The following is a 17,937-nucleotide window of genomic DNA, read 5'->3' as shown; positions in this document are numbered from 1 at the left end:
AAAGAACATCTAAGTGGTAAAATCATAAGTTTCAGCAACAGCTTTTCCTGCTTCAGGGCCAACAGGCAAAGTGATAGTGACAGATTTTGTAACGGATCCAACTCTAATAGCTATTTTAAGAGCAGCCAATTTGTGAGATGGGTCAGCGGTGGTCAATCGATAAGTTTTGTCGGCAATCTGATGTAACAGAATGATACAAGCGCTGTCTGCGGTTATGGTCACTGAATTCCAAGGAGTTTCATAAGTACCTGGTGTCCAGAAAGCAGCGCCCATGGTCTTATCGGCCTCACTATACGCCGCATTAACTTGAGGGTCATTTGCATGAAAATCTAAGGATATAGGAATAGCGCCACGGTTGATATTCGCATGGAAAGTGGACTGTTGAATATTGGGCTGAACAACATATTGTGTCAAAAGCTTAGTTGTAAATTTTGAAGAATGCTTGATGTATGATGTCCATAGTTGCTGCTTATTAGTACCCTTAGATATGCCGATTTCGGACCAGCTACCAAAATTAGTTTTGGAGTCAACATGGAGGATTTCAGGGATAGGAAAGTAGTATCCGATATTGTCATGCCAGATACTATTTGATGCAACCGTAGTATAGTTTGTGTCGGTATTTCTAAGCACCCCAGCAACATATATATCGCCATTGCGTTTACGTTGGTCAAGAACTGTTACTAATGGTGCAGTCCCATTTTTTGATTCCAAAGGACCAACTTGAACAGCATAAGCACTTGGAAAGAAAAAAACTGTTTTTTTAAATTTCAGATTGCTATTGATTGGATTTTGAAAATCCAGAACAGCTATTCCCGTATTGCCATCGGTAGCGCCTCCTACAAACTGCCGTTTACCTTGAAATTTGATTGAGTCACAGCGCAATGGTGTGCCTCCAATATCAACTGTGATACCAGGTACAAGCTCCCAGTTCCAAGAACCAAACACATCCAGGTACTCATCACCACTTATGTAGTTGAAAATAGCACCGTCACTTAGGTGAACCCCACGAGGATTCTGTGCATTGACGCACTCTGAGTTTACAGTGCGACTTGAGTACATTTTCATGGTTGCAATGTAGCTTGGGGATCGATGTATCTAAGTTAATACAATCAGCATATATTATCAATAATTTATATCACCGCGTACCATGTAATCAGCATTATAAAAGTAACGAGTTCCAACTAGATTACCTTGATTGGCATTCTTAACATGAGACGAATTTAGACGGTCTGTAATTTTATCAAGAACAGCCTCGGTATCCCAGCCCTCAGCACTTTCTTTTAATTTTTTTATATTTATAGCAACACCACCGGTTGACATTTCATCAGAGTATTTAAAAGAAATCATACGACCCACAGAGCTATATTGCCACAAAAGCTTGTTTAATTTTGAATCAGCCATAATCATCCATTCAGAGCCACTTAATAAAGTTTCAAACGCTATTTGTGCCTCACGTGGAGGTACTAAATTGGTACCTTTTGTTTCTATAAATACGGATATCATAGAATTAATAAAATCCTTTCCATAATTTCCATTATAGAGTAATCCACCATGTTGCATAAATGAACCGTCTGATTGAATACCATCATTAAATGTATTAGAGTTAATAAAAACCCCGTTATAGAATTTTGTCAAGGCATTTCGAAGTAGTGAGGAATCATTCTTGAATAAGCTTAGAGATATACCGATAGAAGATATATCAAGTAAATTTGCTCCTTTCATACCTTTAACTTTTTGAAAGGCACGAAACTGAAATTTAGCACAGCTTGCAGTTTGAATAGGTGATAGATAGTTCCTTAAAAGTAAGCATGTATCGCCTACAAGACTAGGGACCCGGATAGCTTGATTGAACCAATTCTCACTCCAAAGCCCCGGTGTTCCACAAGGGCATTTTTTTTTTGCTTCGCCACCAAACATAACGCAATCAGAAGGGACGAAATCATTATTGAACCAATAATCTAAAGCTAGTTTGGTTTGATCTAAAAGTGCAACGTCGACAGAGTTTTCCAAGTAGGAACCAGCAAGTGACCCTATGTTATATTAGCCTACGAAAGTAAATACCATTCACTTATTAAATTTAACTTGTTCTGTTTAAGTGTTCAATAATAGGCCAGTTAGCAGCCCTAATAAAAACTGTCTGTTATAAAACAATGTTTAAAAGACCAGAATTATATTTATACCTTGCGCCACAACCTGAAGTATAATTCACATCAGCCCATACTCCATTAGAGCTAAGCGTCGTTTTCCTTTGATTGTTTTCAGTTACATATACTGATATCTTGTAAATTAATTTACCAAAAATCAATTTTGTTCTTCGAGGTCAAAGCAATCTCCTTTATATTTTCAATTCTTTTGGTATACATGGCTAGCATATCAGCGGTGGTCGGTATGGATACAGCATTTATGGCATTATATAAAGAAAGTGCAAGGGCTGTGACCAGAAGCAAGCGCATCACAAATTCAAAAGAAACAAGAACAAATGATAAAAAGTAACAGAAGAAAACTTTGAATAAGCGATACTTAGTATTTATAGCTTTTTTTCTCATGTCAAAAAAAGGGAGAGGATTAGCAAACGTTATATCCTCACTTGTTTCGGATCGGGATCTGTTTTCTACTTAATTTATGCTAAACGAAGTTACTGCAAAATCGCCAACTACAAACCTTCTGCATATTTTGGTACATGATATCCTGATGCCTTTCTGTTCAGTTGGTATTTCCTTTAATCTAAGCCATGTTATTAAAGATTTCATCTTCATTATTCTCAAACGAAATCAAGGTTACACTTAATAATAAATAAGGAGCTGTTTTTACTCGTTTCTTCTTTCCCTTTTTTTTATTGTATAAAGATATAACAAAGTTATACATAATCCAATAATTTAAAATCGAATTATTACATAATATTTTAAAAGATGTTACCAAAATTACTGTTCATACGTCTACATGATATTTTGTAATACCATTCTTGAAATACAAGATAGAGCGTTCATGGTAGCAGGATATCAAAATTTCTTCATATAGATGTTAGAAACCATCTTATCATCATAATAATTTCTCGTCTTAAGTACACTGACTGAGAATATAAATACAAAAGCATTTGTACCTAAAACAATCTCAAACCATTACTTAAATTAAGATCTTTCTTTTTACTTCGGACCTTTAATGTATTATTTTCGTGTATAAGGCCTACTTGATACCGGACGCTTGATTTGTTGCTCAATGCTCACATTAATAAATTTCGTCCCCTAATCATCGTATAAAACATTCGGTTTATTTTTATATGGTGATATTTGTATTTTTGCTCTGTTACGCCCATTATTTTAGAGATAAGTTGTTCCATAAAATTGACGGTGATGATTACATTGTCTATAACTTTAGGTTTCTAAAGTTAATATTCTTATATTTCGATATAAAAAAATATTCTTTTGTATGCATGTAAAAAAATGATGCCATAAGACATACACATTTGTTTACGAATCACTGCAGTTGGGCAATACACTGTGTGACGTATTGTGTGACATTTTAAAGAAGGAGTATTTCGTCATTTACAGCGTATTAATAAAAATTAGAATAAAATGGTGTGTTTAATAGGAGACTACGGGATATTGGTATTTTATAGAAATAAGAGTGATGTTTAGATACTATGAGAATATTAGATCGAAAGTCAAATAATCTTTTTTTAGATTCTCTTTTTAGCGGACTAGACAAACAGGTATTTATAATGACTTCAAAGAAATGTTGCTTTCTATTTTTTTAAAGTTATAAAGTAGATCATTTGTGTTGCAAAATATAAACAATATCACTATACAACCATCAGTTAGCAATTGATTTATATGCTAATATACTAAAAGAAACTAATAAAGTGCAAACAAAAAATATTGATGAATCGAATTTAAACGAAACGATCATTACTAAGGAGGAACCGTAATTGTAGCTGTTGCATAAAATAACGCCATCTTAGTGTTAAAAAATGGCGGAACAGTAAGCTCATAAGACAGCTATTTTATCAATCTTGCTTGATTCAGCTATAATCGGCAGTTATGAAGGGCATACTGTCATCCTTCATATAAAAAAAGTTAAACATGATAACCGGTAATGAAAATTGAACATTAACGAGTTACTTTCGGTAGTCTACAGATCATTGAAAATGTGCTTTGAATATTTTCTGACAAAGGATGGGTATGCATTTATATATGCATGTGTGTCATACAACATCAGTCGCTTTACATAGGCTAACCAGAAGAGGGTCCAATCAGGGCTTTTTATTGAGTATTAAATATGTGCGTATGAGACCGATGATCATGTTTTTGTTTTTATAAAACTCCTAAATATTAATCTAAGTAAGTATATGCAGGTTGTACCATTAGAAAGGAGATGCTCAAAGTGAATACATTAGAGAAAAAAAAAATCAAAAATGCACTATGAGAAATGGTTATATATAAATGCAAAATGATAGCAATAAATTCCAAAGTGATTCGAATTTCTATTATAATGTAAGGTTTACTCGGGGAAAGTTATTTCAAAACTTTTTTAAAAATCCAGAGGCGATGAGAGTCAGGCTAGTTGTTCTCCTAGCAAAACAGGATTTATACGTTCATGCTTGTTTGTAGATGCCGAAATAGCAAATAACTTATGTTTTAAAGACTAAATATGGAGTGAAGGGACGACTTTAAAAAGCCTTTGAGAATCAAGGACCAGCTAAGTCTTAATATTATTATGATACAATAAAAATTGATAGAGTCAGCATGTTAGTAAGTAAAAAAAAAAATATATTTATCCTAAAGTCCAGCAAAGCAAGTACAAACCAATCATGAGGGATATTTTGGATGAAGACTATAAGACCAATCAGTTTAAGAAAATGCGGTAAGAGTACTTACTAGAATTTGTAAAAAAATACATGCAAAGACTGAAAAACAGTCTTAGGGATTGATTTGTACCTTTTAATTTAATTTCCACAAGTCTACGAGAGGTAAAGATGGTGAAAATAATTCGTTTCCTTTCTTATTTGATAAATGGGTCCATTGTTGCCTCGCCGGTAAATATTTTGTATATATATGAATTAGCCTTTTTTCGGGTATTATGCACGGGTCATCTTTACCATGATCAATCATGAATTGAAACCAATTTATAAATAATATCATAATGTTTTTTTAGTTGAGTCGAGTTATTTTATTTGTGACGTGAATCAATGATTTCGCAAGGCATTTTTAGAGCACACAATTTTTATTTTTGGGTACGCGAAATTTGTTTTGCTGGTATTAAGGTTTATTTGAAGATTTTTAACGTAGAGGATAATAAATTATTGCGTTTTAAGAGAAAGGAAGGGTAGTAGTTTAAGCAGTAAGGGTGATAGTTTTTCCAACCTTTTTACCTGAATCCGAGCCTGTAGGTAAGTCTACAGTAAGAGTCTTCTTTACGGTGCCGAATCTAACAGCCAACTTAATGACAGTTAATGATTGGGAAGGGTCTGAAGTAACCAAATGATAGACGTTGTCAGCAGTTTGAGTTAACATAATAACACAAGGGCTATCTGTTGTAACAGAAATAGAGTTCCAGGGGGTCTCATAAGTGCCTGCTGTCCAAAAGGCAATACCCATAGCTTTATCGATAGCACTATAAGCTGCATTTACTTGGGGCTCACTTGCGTGAAAGGCCAGGGAGATAGGAATTGTACCACCACTAACATTATTTTGGAAATCGGATTGCTGAATATTAGGCTGGACAACATACTGAGTTAAAAGACCGGTGGTAGATTTTGTAGAATGCTTGATGTAAGATGTCCATAATTGTTGCTCGTCAGTACCTTCTGAAATACCGAATGCAGACCAGTCAGCATTTCTAGGCTTGGAATCAACGTAAAGAATTTCGGAAGTAGGGAAGTAGTAACCAATGCTGTCATGCCAGATACTATTTGATGCAACGGTAGCATAAGTAGTATTTGTATTACGGAGCTTACCAGCAACATAAATGTCGCCGTTTCGCTTGCGTTGATCAAGAACAGTGACTAATTGAGCGGTCGAGTTTTTGGATTCGATAGGACCAATTTGGACAGCGTAAGCGCTGGGGAAGAAAAATGCTGTCTTTTGAAATTTCAGATTGTGGTTTGTGGGATTTTCGTATTCCATGACAGCAATACCGGTATTGTAATCTGCAACACCGCCAACAAAAGGTTTCACACCCTTCTTTTTAACGGTAGGACAAGTTAAAGGGGTTCCTCCAATATCAACTGTAATACCAGGTACAAGCTCCCAATTCCAGGTGCCGAATGCATCCAAGTATTCATCACCACTCAAATAGTTAAAGATAGCACCGTCACTTAAATGGAAACCAAAGGGGTTTTGAGCATTGAGACATTCAGAGTTGATGGTACGACTTGAATACATTTTTAGGGTTGTAATGTAGTTGGGTGCACGGTGAACCTAATTATTTGGTATTAGCACATGTATTTTAAGCATTAAATCACCGCTTACCATGTAATCGGCATTATAAAAATAACGAGTTCCAACAAGATCACCTTGGTTAGCATCATCAACATGGGGAGCATTCAATCGGTCAGTAATGGCATCAAAAGATTCTTCGGTGTCCCATCCTTGAGAGGTTTTCTCTACCTTATTGAAATCAATGGCAACACCTCCACTAGCTTGCTTATCAGAATACTTGAACGAAACCATACGACCGATGACACTATACTGCCATAAAAGCTTATTTAACTTTGCATCGGCAATAATCATCCACTCAGAACCACTTAATAAGGTTTTAAAGGCATTTTGTACGTCGGCGGAAGGTACCAATGCTGTACCCTGTGTTTCAACAAAAACAGAGACCAATTCATTGATGTAATCTTTACCGTAATTACCACTGTAAAGCAAACCATCGTGCTGCATGAAAGAACCATCAGATTGAATACCATCACCAGCAGTTACAGGATTAATAAATACACCGTTATAAAATTTAGTTAATGCATCTTCGAGTAAATCAGCATCTTCCTTCAATAAACCCAAGGAAATACCGATAGAGGCGATATCAAGTAAATTAGCACCAGTTCTGTTAGTAATGTTGTCAAAAGCACGGGCTTGAATCCTTGTGCAACTTTCTTTTTGACTGGTAGATAATTTATCTTTCAAAAGTAAACATGTATCACCAACTAAGCCAGGAACTTGAATAACTTGATTGAACCAGTTTTTATTCCAGAAGCCTGGAGTACCACAAGGACAATTTTTTTTACCACCTTGAGTCATACAATCGAGAGGCTCAAAATCGTTTTTAAACCAATAATCTAAAGCCAGTTTAGCCTTAGTTAAAAGTGCAGTATCAGTGGGGTCGATCAAGTAGGCAGTAGCAAGTGATCCTGTGAGAATATTAGCATATGAAGATAATAATTTATTTTGTGCACTTTACTTGTTCTGGTTAAATGTTGAGAGATTGGCCAATTAGCAACTCTGTAATAAAGTGAAAAAAAAAGAGCTTAATTTACGAAAAGAAAAATAAATACAGTTTAAAATAATCTCTACCTAGCATCACAACCGGCAGTGTAATCTACATTAGCCCATGCGCCGGTGGATTTAAGAGATGTCTTCCTTTATATGTTGTCAGAATATTATTATTTCTCTTTATATATTGACTTACCAAGTGTTAATGTTGCTATCGGATGCTTTAGAAGAAGATTTGATATTGTCAACTCGATTATTAGACATAATAGACAAATCTGATTCAGTTGGTAAGGACAGAACCATGAAATGAGGCATAGTTGGAGCATCCAAAGCTTCTACTGCGCTATAGAAAACGAGTGTAATGGCTGCAATAATTGAATACCGCATTTTAAAAGAAGGAAGGGAAGGGTAATGACCGAAGGTGCGTGTTAAAGAAAACCGTAAAATAAAGAAATGGAGGTTTTTATACTTTTTTTTTTCACATCGGCCAAAAAACAAAGATGGCATCAGTAATTAGATCTTATTGAATGTCAGAATTCTTTTTATACGCACTGTGCTTAGCAAATTGAGTACTTGAGACCTCAAATGTAAAATTGTACGCCTTAATGCAATGTATCTTTGTCAATTAAAACCATGGGAGCAGTTGATTATTATGTTGCTGTCGATTGATGACAATTATAAATAACAAAATATGATATCCTGTGGCAATACATCTATTATATAAACATATATTTTAGAAACAAAGCTGAACGCAGAGCATAATTATTTAAATTGCAGTGCACCAATGTGTAGCCACAGACCTCTTTGGTGGTTCCATGAGATGTTACAGCAACACGTTCATTCATGCTTGTGTATCGACACACACAGATGGTCAAAAAATGTAGTGTGTGACAAATAGTAGATAAACAAGGGTGAGGGGTTTTATTTTATTTAAAAACTAATCTATGAGGGTATAGAAATATAATAGTGAATACATGTAAATATATAATGAGAACAAGACTACCACGGTCTTTTTAATCTGAGGGATAGACTCCCCAGTTTTTTAGATGGAGCCTCGTTTGTAGTTACAGCAGGAACTAACTGGTTATCCACCGGTGTATGTCTTTTACGGCTTAATACGGATAACAATTCTGTCGTGGGTTTTGTTGGGCAGGGTAAATTTGGTCTATAGGGTTGATGGACTACTTGACTTGTTGTATAAGGCTGTTCTGAAAACATGCTTTGGATACGATCGTTAGCGTCTGACCAATGAGCAGAACAAAGGGTATATTCTAATGGTATATGCATATCAGTTTTTTCCATCAGCCTTCCACGCAATACAAATGATTCATAAAAAGGGCCATGACAAGAAGTACATGACTTTGCAGATTTGATGTAAGAAACCATGTGATCAGGTAATAAATTTGAAATTGGGATTGCTTTTCTTGTTACAATTCTTGCACAGATTTCAACTAAACTGGGTGCATTATGACTTAAAGTGTATTCCAAAGTACTGTCAAATGGTATATCGTCAAGTCTTAGTTTTCTCAAAAATGGTAGTTGTGATATTTCTGCAGGCAGAACTCGGAGTGGATTCCGAGTCAAATCAAGTGAAATTAAATTAGTTAATCCAGTGATAGTTGTTGGTAAATAAGAGATCTGATTGTAAGCAAGCGATAGATTCTTGAGTTTTTTTAGATAACTTATACAGGGTGTTAATTCTACAATTGCGTTTGATGATAAATCCAAATCTGACAAATTCGATAGATATCCAATAGTGTCAGGAATAGATTTTAATTCGTTCTTTGAAAGTATGAGTGTGTCTAAACTTTGCATATATCCAATTGATTCTGGTAATTCGGTCAACTGATTATTTGATCTATCGAAGAAGTATTATTAGCTCCTGCATTATTTCTCCCTATTTTGCCACTGTTCAACACTTACAAGTCTAATTTGCGAATCATTGTTAACATTCCTATATTTGGACTAAGTCTATCTATAGATCTACGGGACAAATATACTTGCTCGAATCCTTTTTCGCTGGTAGCCATGACCTCAGCAAATGAAATCTGGGTTTGATTTATATCCTGTTCCTGTTGTTGTTGGTCAGCTGTTGTTGTTGTTATTGTTGTTATGCTTGTTTTGGATGCAGAATAATAAGTTGTGTCGATATAATTCAAGTCATTTACTAAACTAGGGTCATAGTATCCAGAATCACGTTGTTTTAATCCATACTCTTGAGGATTTATCAATAAAATATCAGTATTTTCTGTTGTTAATACACTTGTAGCAGTCGTTGGCGAAAATTCTTTTTTTACATAGGCAAATGTAAATGTGCCTTTAAATTTACTTTCACCTTGACCCATTATATTACAAAAAAAAAAAAAAAAAAAAAAAAAAAATATGTATAAGAAAAAAAATAAAAATAAAAAAGGGAAAAAGAGAAATACAGAGATACAATTATTTTAGTAGCTATTTTATACTATTTTGAGTCCCCCTGAAAAAAGAACTGCACAGCTATTTTTGGATCATGATTACATAAAAAGCCTTCTTTGTCACTTTTAATTAATTTATGCCTTTCAAACAATAAATCCTGTTCTTTATAGAGATTAGCATCTACTTCTTTTCCAGGCCAAAAACAAAACACTCGGAAATCTAGAGAATTTTTTGATTGTAACATCAATGTCCTCGGTTAAACTAAAGTGGCAAAAAGGAGTGTTGTAGCAGTAATATACATCACTAAAAGGGGTACACGCCACTTTTATTAAAGTGCCGTTCGTGACCGTCTACTATAGTACAGTATCATATCTTTCGTTAAACAATTGTATAGTGAATAGATTTTTAAATAAAAAGGTCTACCAAAAAAAAAAAAAAAAAAAAAAAAAATCGCCTAAAAAGTTACCACACTCGTCTAAATATATATCACACCTGTTGGACTAATTCGTCTAGAAAATAAATGAGATCATCCAAAAATAAATTTAATTGGTCTAAAAAAATTGCGGGAATCGTCTCAATGTCAAGTAAAAAATTTTTAATTTTGCTTTTTTGCTTAATTTCTACGCGTTTCCAACCAAAAGTAAGTACTGTCAAATGGTTAATGCAGGTTTAATGATGAAGACGTAAAAGGTTCGATATTTCAGTCTTGTTCTCTCGTTTCTGTTTTATGCACACACCAGTCGACACTTTTTTTTATATCCGAAAAAAAACCCCACAGTTTGAAATCTTGTTCTTCATTTTTAGATGTGAATGAAGGACGTAAGGCCAAACTTAGATTAAACACAGGAGAATGCGTATTTATACAAATTCTTGCAGTCATTGTTAGACCGCCTATGTCACAGTTAGCATATTGACGGTAAAGGATGACCCAACATTTTGGTATATTAGGAAATCTTTTGTTTAATGAACCCAGCTATTCGTTAGAATGAATTTTTGGGTGGATGACAAAAGAAAGATTATCATGTACCTTTACACGATCTTTTCTTTTTATATACTTCAAAAATCGAAAAGGTTACCAATAATGGTATGCATATTAGACTGGATAGTGAAAAAATAGTAACAGAGAACATAAAAAAAGATTGAAATAAATGAGACAAACCCAAACTAATCTGAAACACCTGCATGTTCCAATTACATTATATTTTGTAATATACTAATCATCTTCTTTAGTGGAAGACTATAAAAGAAGTTCTAAAAATGTGGCATCTACAGACAATCAGAAGCCCCCTGCTGATAACGAAGTAAGAATAAGTTATAGCAAAATCCCTACTTATGTCGACGTCAGTATCAAGTTGCTGCAGGTAAAAAAAAATAGAAAATAAACTCGTCTACACAACATCATTTTAACACTGGATAGGAGGATAAAAAACCTCATATTATCCTGGTAGGCCAAGGTCAAAATGTGAATAAAACGGTCACCGTTGTTGAAATAGTGAAGAGAAAGATGCAAGGCACTTTGCATCAATATACCCAAATTGGAAGTGTGTCTGTTGTTGAACAATGGGATCCTGTTAAAGATAAAGATTTAGATAGTGTGGAAATCAACAAAAAGGTACCAGTCATCATCGTCTATTTATCGTTTGAAGAAATGCCTGAATTGGACACTACCTCTGGTCATCAATCACCCACTGGTCCAGATATCTATGAATAGACTATCAGACACAAACAACTGTACATAATAATAATAAATAGTAGATATTGTATCCCCCCTTATTTCATTAGCCAAAGCCCAAGGCTCATACAGGGAGCCCTTTTTTTTTTTTTTTTGGCTGGTTAGTTGCTCATGTGCACACCTGTTTCAAATAAACCCTGTGTGCAATATAAAGCATATTTTAAAACATATTTTTACCATTACATTGACATTAATCGCGGTTTAGTTGTAATTAAATGAAGAACTTTACAACAAAAATAGGAGATCTAGTGAGATTAGTAAACAAAATAAACGTGATGAAAGCAATGAGAGCCTTGTCAAGAGACGATTAAAGATTCATCTGTGAAAGAAAAGGGTTTTTGATTGTTCAAGACAAGTGTGACACTTTTGTTGACAGAAATAAGACAAGCTGTTAGGCTAGTTTATTTTTAATATGACAGACCAGACTGGTTGAAATTGCAGTTTACCGCCAAGAACGATATTTTGCTATTTTAAATCAAGGAGGATAATAAGGGAGGAAATATATATTGCTGATAAATTAGTAGTGAAAGTTGAATTCCTTTTTTTAAACAGTACACCTATATGTGGATAAGAACGAATGGTACCATGCATCGCCATGGTGTTGCTTCGGAAGGAGGTTGAGATATACTTTTCACTTAATAAAGCGATCTACCAAGTGCAGCATCCAATAAGGCTCGAAAAGCTTAAATTAAATCTGCTCAGTGTCTCGTGTTCTTTTTTTTTTTTTTTTTTTTTTGCAAAATAAACCATTCTATTTAATCAAACAAATAGATCTACGGAAATATAACGTGTGAGTGTTTAGAGGATGATTCGTGCAACTACATTTAAGGGACAATTATAAAAAGAGAATTCCCAGAGGATCACAAGAAATTTCCCAGATAAACTTTCTCTTGTTCCTTTAAAATTTCTTTTTCTTCTTCTTTTTCCTTGTTTCAGTAATGATGAATGAACAATATGGAGAATGTAATGTCATTGTGACATTAGGTACACAAAAAGTACCAGCTAAAAGAAGATTATCACAGTCCAAATCGCCTATGAATAAAATAGCAAGAGGAGAACGGTGTACAAGTGTCAGTTCGAACGAATTAGAAGATCAACAAGAGATCAAAGAAAGAACGAAATGGTCCTGCCATACTAAAGTATTATATAACGAATCACCTTATTTCGCAGCATTATTTGGTGAAAATTTCATTGAATCCAAAGCTAGCCTAGTTTATCTACCATCAAGCATTATCGATAGTAATGCATTTGATAGTATCATCTATTACATGTACAAACATGAAATTAACACACCAAAAAAAGTGGAAGAATTGTGTAGTATGTATTCTGCCTCAGACTATCTTGGCATGAATACATTATGTAATCAACTGATAGAAAGCTTGTACGAACTCGTTCATAAATGTCTTTGTTATTGTAATACTTGCATTAATAATGTTCCTGAACTATTCTCATTTTGTCGCATTCGAGGTATTGAATTTCAAGACGAAAAAATGGCTCAGATGACACAAAGGGTCATGACTGTATTAGCAAATGATCCCGAAAAAACTTTATCCACTTATTGGACGGGACGTCACATGGCGAAGCTGTTAATTCAATTACCACAAGATGTTAGTCAGGCTTTATCTCAAAAAATATTGTATCGTGTGAATAAATCAAATGCAATCGAATCACTTTATGCTTGTTTCTCGGCTTCAAATATTTTATCTACAAATGACCCATTATTATCCTGGAGTAAACCATTGCATGCCACATTAACGTCAGTCCAATCAAAAGCTACTCTCATTATTGCTCGTCATTTCGATTTCTTTTGCTGCCAATACCCTGCTCTTTTATCATGTATTGATGGTATTACTTACTCTTTTGATTTCTTGGAATATTTACTGTTACATATTTTAGAAGATCAAATGGATTCAAGTAATGTAGGCATCTTATATGAAGGCGTTGCATGCGATCTCATGTCACGTCATGCTGTGGAATATAATCATCAAGTTAAACACATATTGAATGTTGCAAAGGTAATGATCTTATGTTACATCACCCGAAGGATCGGAGATATTCGTCAAAATGGTGGTCTTGACAAGCTTGAAAAAAATGTTCTAAAGTTATTAGCAGATGGTAATTAATCCAACAAGGTTCAATGTTTGTTACTCACATCCATTTTGTTTATATTATAGATCTTGATGTACGACCGAAATCGCTTATTAGTTCCAGTCATCCATTATCCAGTCGTGGCATATTTTCCTTCTTGATTCCTTCCATCCCTGATTTAAACCTTTCAACTTCAACGCATACTAACGGATTATCAAGGCATTCATCAAGATCAACGACAACTTCAAGACGTATAATTGTACCCACCAATTCAAACCCCTCAAATTCTTTTGCTAAAAAATTAAAGCGATTTCTAAAGAGATTCAGTTCCCACCATGATACAGTCCCAAGATTATCAAATCGTTACGCTTCTGCTTCCACAGTTCATACCACTAGCTCTTCTTGGTCGCACGTTAGATTATCATCGAATAAGTCATTTTCGGGTAAAATGAAACAAAGAAGAAGATTCTCTACAGGTGCTGCTCAAGTCAGTGCACCATTAGTCGGCATGAACAGACGAGTACAGTTAACCAGACGACCCGTACTTACTGTTGGAACTGTAATGTTTATTGGCCGAGTTAACTTTTCCGAAGGTATCTGGATTGGGGTTGAGCTTGATCGCCGAGGTAATCTTTAAAGCAGTAGATGCGATGCATTATATTTACCATTATTATTACATAGTTGGAAAGAATGACGGTTCAGTCAATGGTCATCGTTATTTTACATGTTCACCCAATCGAGGAGTATTTGTACGACCCGAAGATGTATCTGTGGTTGTGTAAAAATTCGGTAACGCAGAATCTAAAACTTCGTCTTTAGTGTTCTACAAATCATTATATCTATTATTATTTTTATAAATATACCTTTCTTTTTGAAAAAGCCGGTCAGCATACTTTTGCTTCTTGAGCTTCTTTGTTCTTCTTTTTCTCAATCTTTTTGGAGAATTACAAAAATTACAGAGCGTATCAATATTGGAAGACATGTTTTGCTTCCATTCGGTTACATTTTTGTTGACCGTACTTAAGTTTTTTATGCTGTTTTTGGCCATCGTAGATTCAATATTCAAAATCTTTATCCCTATTTCGTCTTTCTTCTTTTCTCTCTCTCACTAATCCTTGCCGTTATGACTTATTTCCACTACCATCTTTAGCGTAAATTCGATAGCTCTTTGGTAACTAAATTTCTAATGGGTCTAACTGTGATTCTTTTGCATGAGCATCTAGAAATAAAAAAAAAAATAGTCAGCATCTACCAACCAATAAAACTACTTTCCTTTGATGCATCATTACCCTCTGTTGACGCAGAAAACTTATTATACAATTGTAAATGAAATTTAAACCTGTCCAACGAAACATTTACAGTATCTGTCATAGATATAAGACCATTGTCTGTTCCAGAGAAAGCAATTTTTTCCTGAGTTTAGTAAATCAGGAGTGACTGTACAATTTTCTGCCTTTCCCATTCCTTTATAATTATTTTTACTTATCGTGAATGTCTTTTCGGTTTAATTCTTTTGCAAGTCTGTACCAATGGAGTTATTAAACATCGAAAATAAATTATGATCTAAGGGAGGAGGAAGACAGAATTCTGAACATTCTTCATGGTATACTTCTGTCAATATATCAGAAGCTAATAAGGGCTACTTAGATTTTGAGTGAAGTATTGTTATTTCTGTTCATCACAAAAGTAGTGTTTTTAAATACCAGTATACATTTGAGCATTTGTAAACTATATTCATAAATGTAATCAGTCGCAGAAATAGTTGCATTACGAATGCGATCAAAAACTCCTGCTTGATATCAAGAGGCAAGTTTGATCTTAATAGTGGAGATAATGAGCTATTACAAGACCTCAAGGGCGGCTCTTTGTGATTCTCAGTGAGTTTTAAAGATGTGGTAGATGACGAAACAATACTTGCAGTTTGACTAGCACTACCCGTACCACTTCTAGAATCTTTTCCTTTAATGTCTCTTCGGATGTTTGAAGCGATAATGTCAAAGTTGTTGTTTACAAGATCTATTCAGCGTTCGAATCCTGTCCTTTCTTTCTTCTTCCTGGCTATCAAATGCTCGATTTCAGCAGCCTCAGCATTAATTCTTCTTTCCGCACGAGTGACCATACCTTTTGAAACTCGAGATGAAGATATGATGAACCGTTTGAGATCTTCTATATCTTCCTTTGCCTCGATAGATTGTTTTATACAGTGATATAGATTATCATTATATTCTTCTTTCAATGCAGTGAACAGCAATTGGTCCTTTCGACTGTAGACTTTTGTCATTTAGTTGAGTTGCTGGACTCTCCTACGCTGTCATTTTCACGTTTTAATCTTTTGCCTTTCCAATCAGGTGTTTTATTGAGACTGAATGTGTTCCCATGGTTTTTTCTCCCTTCTAGACATGTCTGTGCAAAAAAAGAAACAACAATAAAATTAATCGGCCTACGATTTTATAAATAATGATTTTTTAAACTCAATAGAGACTTGAATTTTGTTACGTACAGAAACAAACATAATATAGTACTCTTGCAGTGCGTTGATAGGCACTTCAAATAACCCTTTGATCATTCTTTTGTTTCCTAAATTTTACCCAACTGATCCTTCTAAACTCTGCAGTCCTACACTATTTGCTTTATCAAAAGACGCACGTCAACATACCAAATCGATACACAAAGGTCGCCTCATCGGTATCCTCCAACAGAGCCTGCTTATCAGTCTACGAATAAAGCTGATTAGCACACTTTTATAATCTTATAAATTAGACCTGTTCACTCACTTTTTTTTTTTTTTTTTTTTTTTTTTTTTTTTTTTTTGAATGAAAGTAATCGATATTGTAAAAGGTTAAAAAATACGTTTGAAAAAAATACAAAGATCTAGACATTTCTTACATTCCCCACCAAAATGTATCATGACAAAGCTAAACTTTTGTCATATAGAAAAATCATGCTTCATCACTTGTATAGTACGCATACCGGCGATACGGCTGAAATGAAAATCACCTTCGTTCAAGTACTTAGATTTAAAGTGAACACTTTCAATTATGTAGCCGAGCGAGATAATTTCGGTGCTAGCTCGATGGTCACTCGAATAAAAAACAAACTGGCGCATGCTCGAGTACAAAAACTCGTTTTGAGCTTTGTTTAACTGGCGCAAGATCAATGGTAGATCGAAAAGCTCGAACACTAGTGGTGGCCAACGACTGTATAATGTTTTGGCAATGTCAACACAAAAGTGTGTCACAAATGTCGTTATGAGTATTCAACAACGTACTAGATAATTAGGAGATTGCATCTTCAAATCTCAAACCTTGGAAGCCTTATTTTTCTCATCCTCTCTTTCTGCCAAAAGATCGACGGTATTTTAGAACATATGATAAAAAAGATCCAAGATGGAAGTATTATTGTACAAGGCATGGACTCTGGAGTTATTCCAATCGCGACAATAAACAGTAGTGGGTCTTCTGACTCTATATCTAAAATCATAAGCCCTTTTCAAATTTTTGATAGCTTAGAAAAGGGGAGAATATATCTCCAGCTCATTTAAAGAACAAGAGATACCATCTTTTCTAACTGTAGGATTCATAAACTGTGCAAACTTTATTAATATGCTTAGAAAAAAAAAGAGAGCTAAGGCTACTAGAACCAAAGAAGTAGACAATCAATATCTAAACAAATAATACTTACAAAAAAAAATCCGAAACAAAAAATCATATCAACATCTATATTAAAACCATCGAAAGTAACTTTGCAAGGATTTTAATTTGCCTAAAAAAAAGGATGGCTTTGTATATTCTTGGGAGATTAGCATCGAAATTCGAAATATAAACGAAGTCTTACCCAAAGGAGCCTTTCACCAGATCTATCAATGGTTAGGAGTTACAAACAAGATTTGTTTCAGGTTGTTGATAAATATGCATCAACTGTAATATGTTCTAGTTGTTTTAAAACAACCGTAAAACAAGTTGTACTTCCAGAAGACATATTACAAAGATTTGAAGGAGCAGTGGTCTGTATAAACCCCGTAAAGCCAAGAGGGGTATCCCCCCACTCTAACACTGTCAACCAAGATCATAACGTGGCTAAAAACATCCTATTAATTAGCCTCAGCTCACTGGTTTCCCGAGATGGCCTACCCCTTCCTCCGTTCCGAAGAGGATATATAATTTAAAAAAGTGGGTCGGGCATCGGCTTTACAGTTCTTTAAATACACATATGCTGATTATAAATAGGTTCAACTTATCCAGTTCATTCTCAACACACCAGTCTAGCGATGTCGAG

General features: G+C 34.6%; 6 protein-coding genes across 6 annotated transcripts; 2 read left to right on the top strand and 4 right to left on the bottom strand.

Annotated features, from left to right (window-relative positions):
* Positions 1–9: 9 nt before the first annotated feature.
* On the bottom strand, positions 10–1,722 carry EV154DRAFT_415555 (galactose mutarotase-like domain-containing protein; the record flags this gene model as incomplete). Its single annotated transcript, XM_051595678.1, has 2 exons — positions 10–1,095; positions 1,147–1,722. The coding sequence occupies 2 exons, from the start codon at positions 1,720–1,722 to the stop codon at positions 10–12; spliced, it is 1,662 nt and encodes a 553-aa protein (XP_051460580.1).
* A 3,608-nt stretch (positions 1,723–5,330) lies between these two features.
* Positions 5,331–7,235, bottom strand: EV154DRAFT_415517 (galactose mutarotase-like domain-containing protein; the record flags this gene model as incomplete). Its single annotated transcript, XM_051595674.1, has 2 exons — positions 5,331–6,416; positions 6,468–7,235. 2 exons carry the CDS (start codon positions 7,233–7,235, stop codon positions 5,331–5,333), a joined length of 1,854 nt encoding a protein of 617 aa, XP_051460579.1.
* Positions 7,236–8,257: 1,022 nt separating this feature from the next.
* Positions 8,258–9,830, bottom strand: EV154DRAFT_499519 (uncharacterized protein). Its single transcript, XM_051600485.1, has 2 exons — positions 9,351–9,830; positions 8,258–9,285 (listed from the first exon to the last, which is right to left on the bottom strand). The coding sequence occupies exons 1-2, from the start codon at positions 9,770–9,772 to the stop codon at positions 8,427–8,429; spliced, it is 1,281 nt and encodes a 426-aa protein (XP_051460578.1). The 5' UTR covers positions 9,773–9,830; the 3' UTR covers positions 8,258–8,426.
* Positions 9,831–10,765: 935 nt separating this feature from the next.
* EV154DRAFT_560653 (uncharacterized protein) lies at positions 10,766–11,553 on the top strand (the record flags this gene model as incomplete). Its single annotated transcript, XM_051605623.1, has 3 exons — positions 10,766–10,781; positions 11,073–11,203; positions 11,260–11,553. 3 exons carry the CDS (start codon positions 10,766–10,768, stop codon positions 11,551–11,553), a joined length of 441 nt encoding a protein of 146 aa, XP_051460577.1.
* Positions 11,554–12,251: 698 nt separating this feature from the next.
* Positions 12,252–14,568, top strand: EV154DRAFT_499511 (uncharacterized protein). Its single transcript, XM_051600484.1, has 3 exons — positions 12,252–13,689; positions 13,749–14,288; positions 14,344–14,568. Exons 1-3 carry the CDS (start codon positions 12,513–12,515, stop codon positions 14,442–14,444), a joined length of 1,818 nt encoding a protein of 605 aa, XP_051460576.1. The 5' UTR covers positions 12,252–12,512; the 3' UTR covers positions 14,445–14,568.
* A 1,017-nt stretch (positions 14,569–15,585) lies between these two features.
* Positions 15,586–16,034, bottom strand: EV154DRAFT_108244 (uncharacterized protein). The gene has a single exon (XM_051593888.1). The coding sequence runs from the start codon at positions 15,941–15,943 to the stop codon at positions 15,683–15,685; it is 261 nt and encodes an 86-aa protein (XP_051460575.1). The 5' UTR covers positions 15,944–16,034; the 3' UTR covers positions 15,586–15,682.
* Positions 16,035–17,937: the final 1,903 nt, after the last annotated feature.

The sequence above is a fragment of the Mucor mucedo genome, assembly GCF_025094135.1.
Source record: "Mucor mucedo strain NRRL 3635 chromosome Unknown EV154scaffold_19, whole genome shotgun sequence".
NCBI lineage: Eukaryota > Fungi > Mucoromycota > Mucoromycetes > Mucorales > Mucoraceae > Mucor > Mucor mucedo.
This window is presented reverse-complemented; position numbering and strand designations above follow the sequence as displayed.

Excerpts from the sequence above, each read along its gene's own strand:
- EV154DRAFT_499511 (XM_051600484.1), top strand. The coding sequence starts at position 12,513 with ATGATGAATGAACAATATGGAGAATGTAATGTCATTGTGACATTAGGT. Across the intron at positions 13,690-13,748 it reads TCTAAAGTTATTAGCAGATG|ATCTTGATGTACGACCGAAA; the intron begins GTAATTAATCCA and ends TTTATATTATAG. Across the intron at positions 14,289-14,343 it reads GGTTGAGCTTGATCGCCGAG|TTGGAAAGAATGACGGTTCA; the intron begins GTAATCTTTAAA and ends ATTATTACATAG.
- EV154DRAFT_108244 (XM_051593888.1), bottom strand. The coding sequence starts at position 15,943 with ATGACAAAAGTCTACAGTCGAAAGGACCAATTGCTGTTCACTGCATTG.
- EV154DRAFT_499519 (XM_051600485.1), bottom strand. The coding sequence starts at position 9,772 with ATGGGTCAAGGTGAAAGTAAATTTAAAGGCACATTTACATTTGCCTAT. Across the intron at positions 9,286-9,350 it reads ATGATTCGCAAATTAGACTT|ATCAAATAATCAGTTGACCG; the intron begins GTAAGTGTTGAA and ends CTTCTTCGATAG.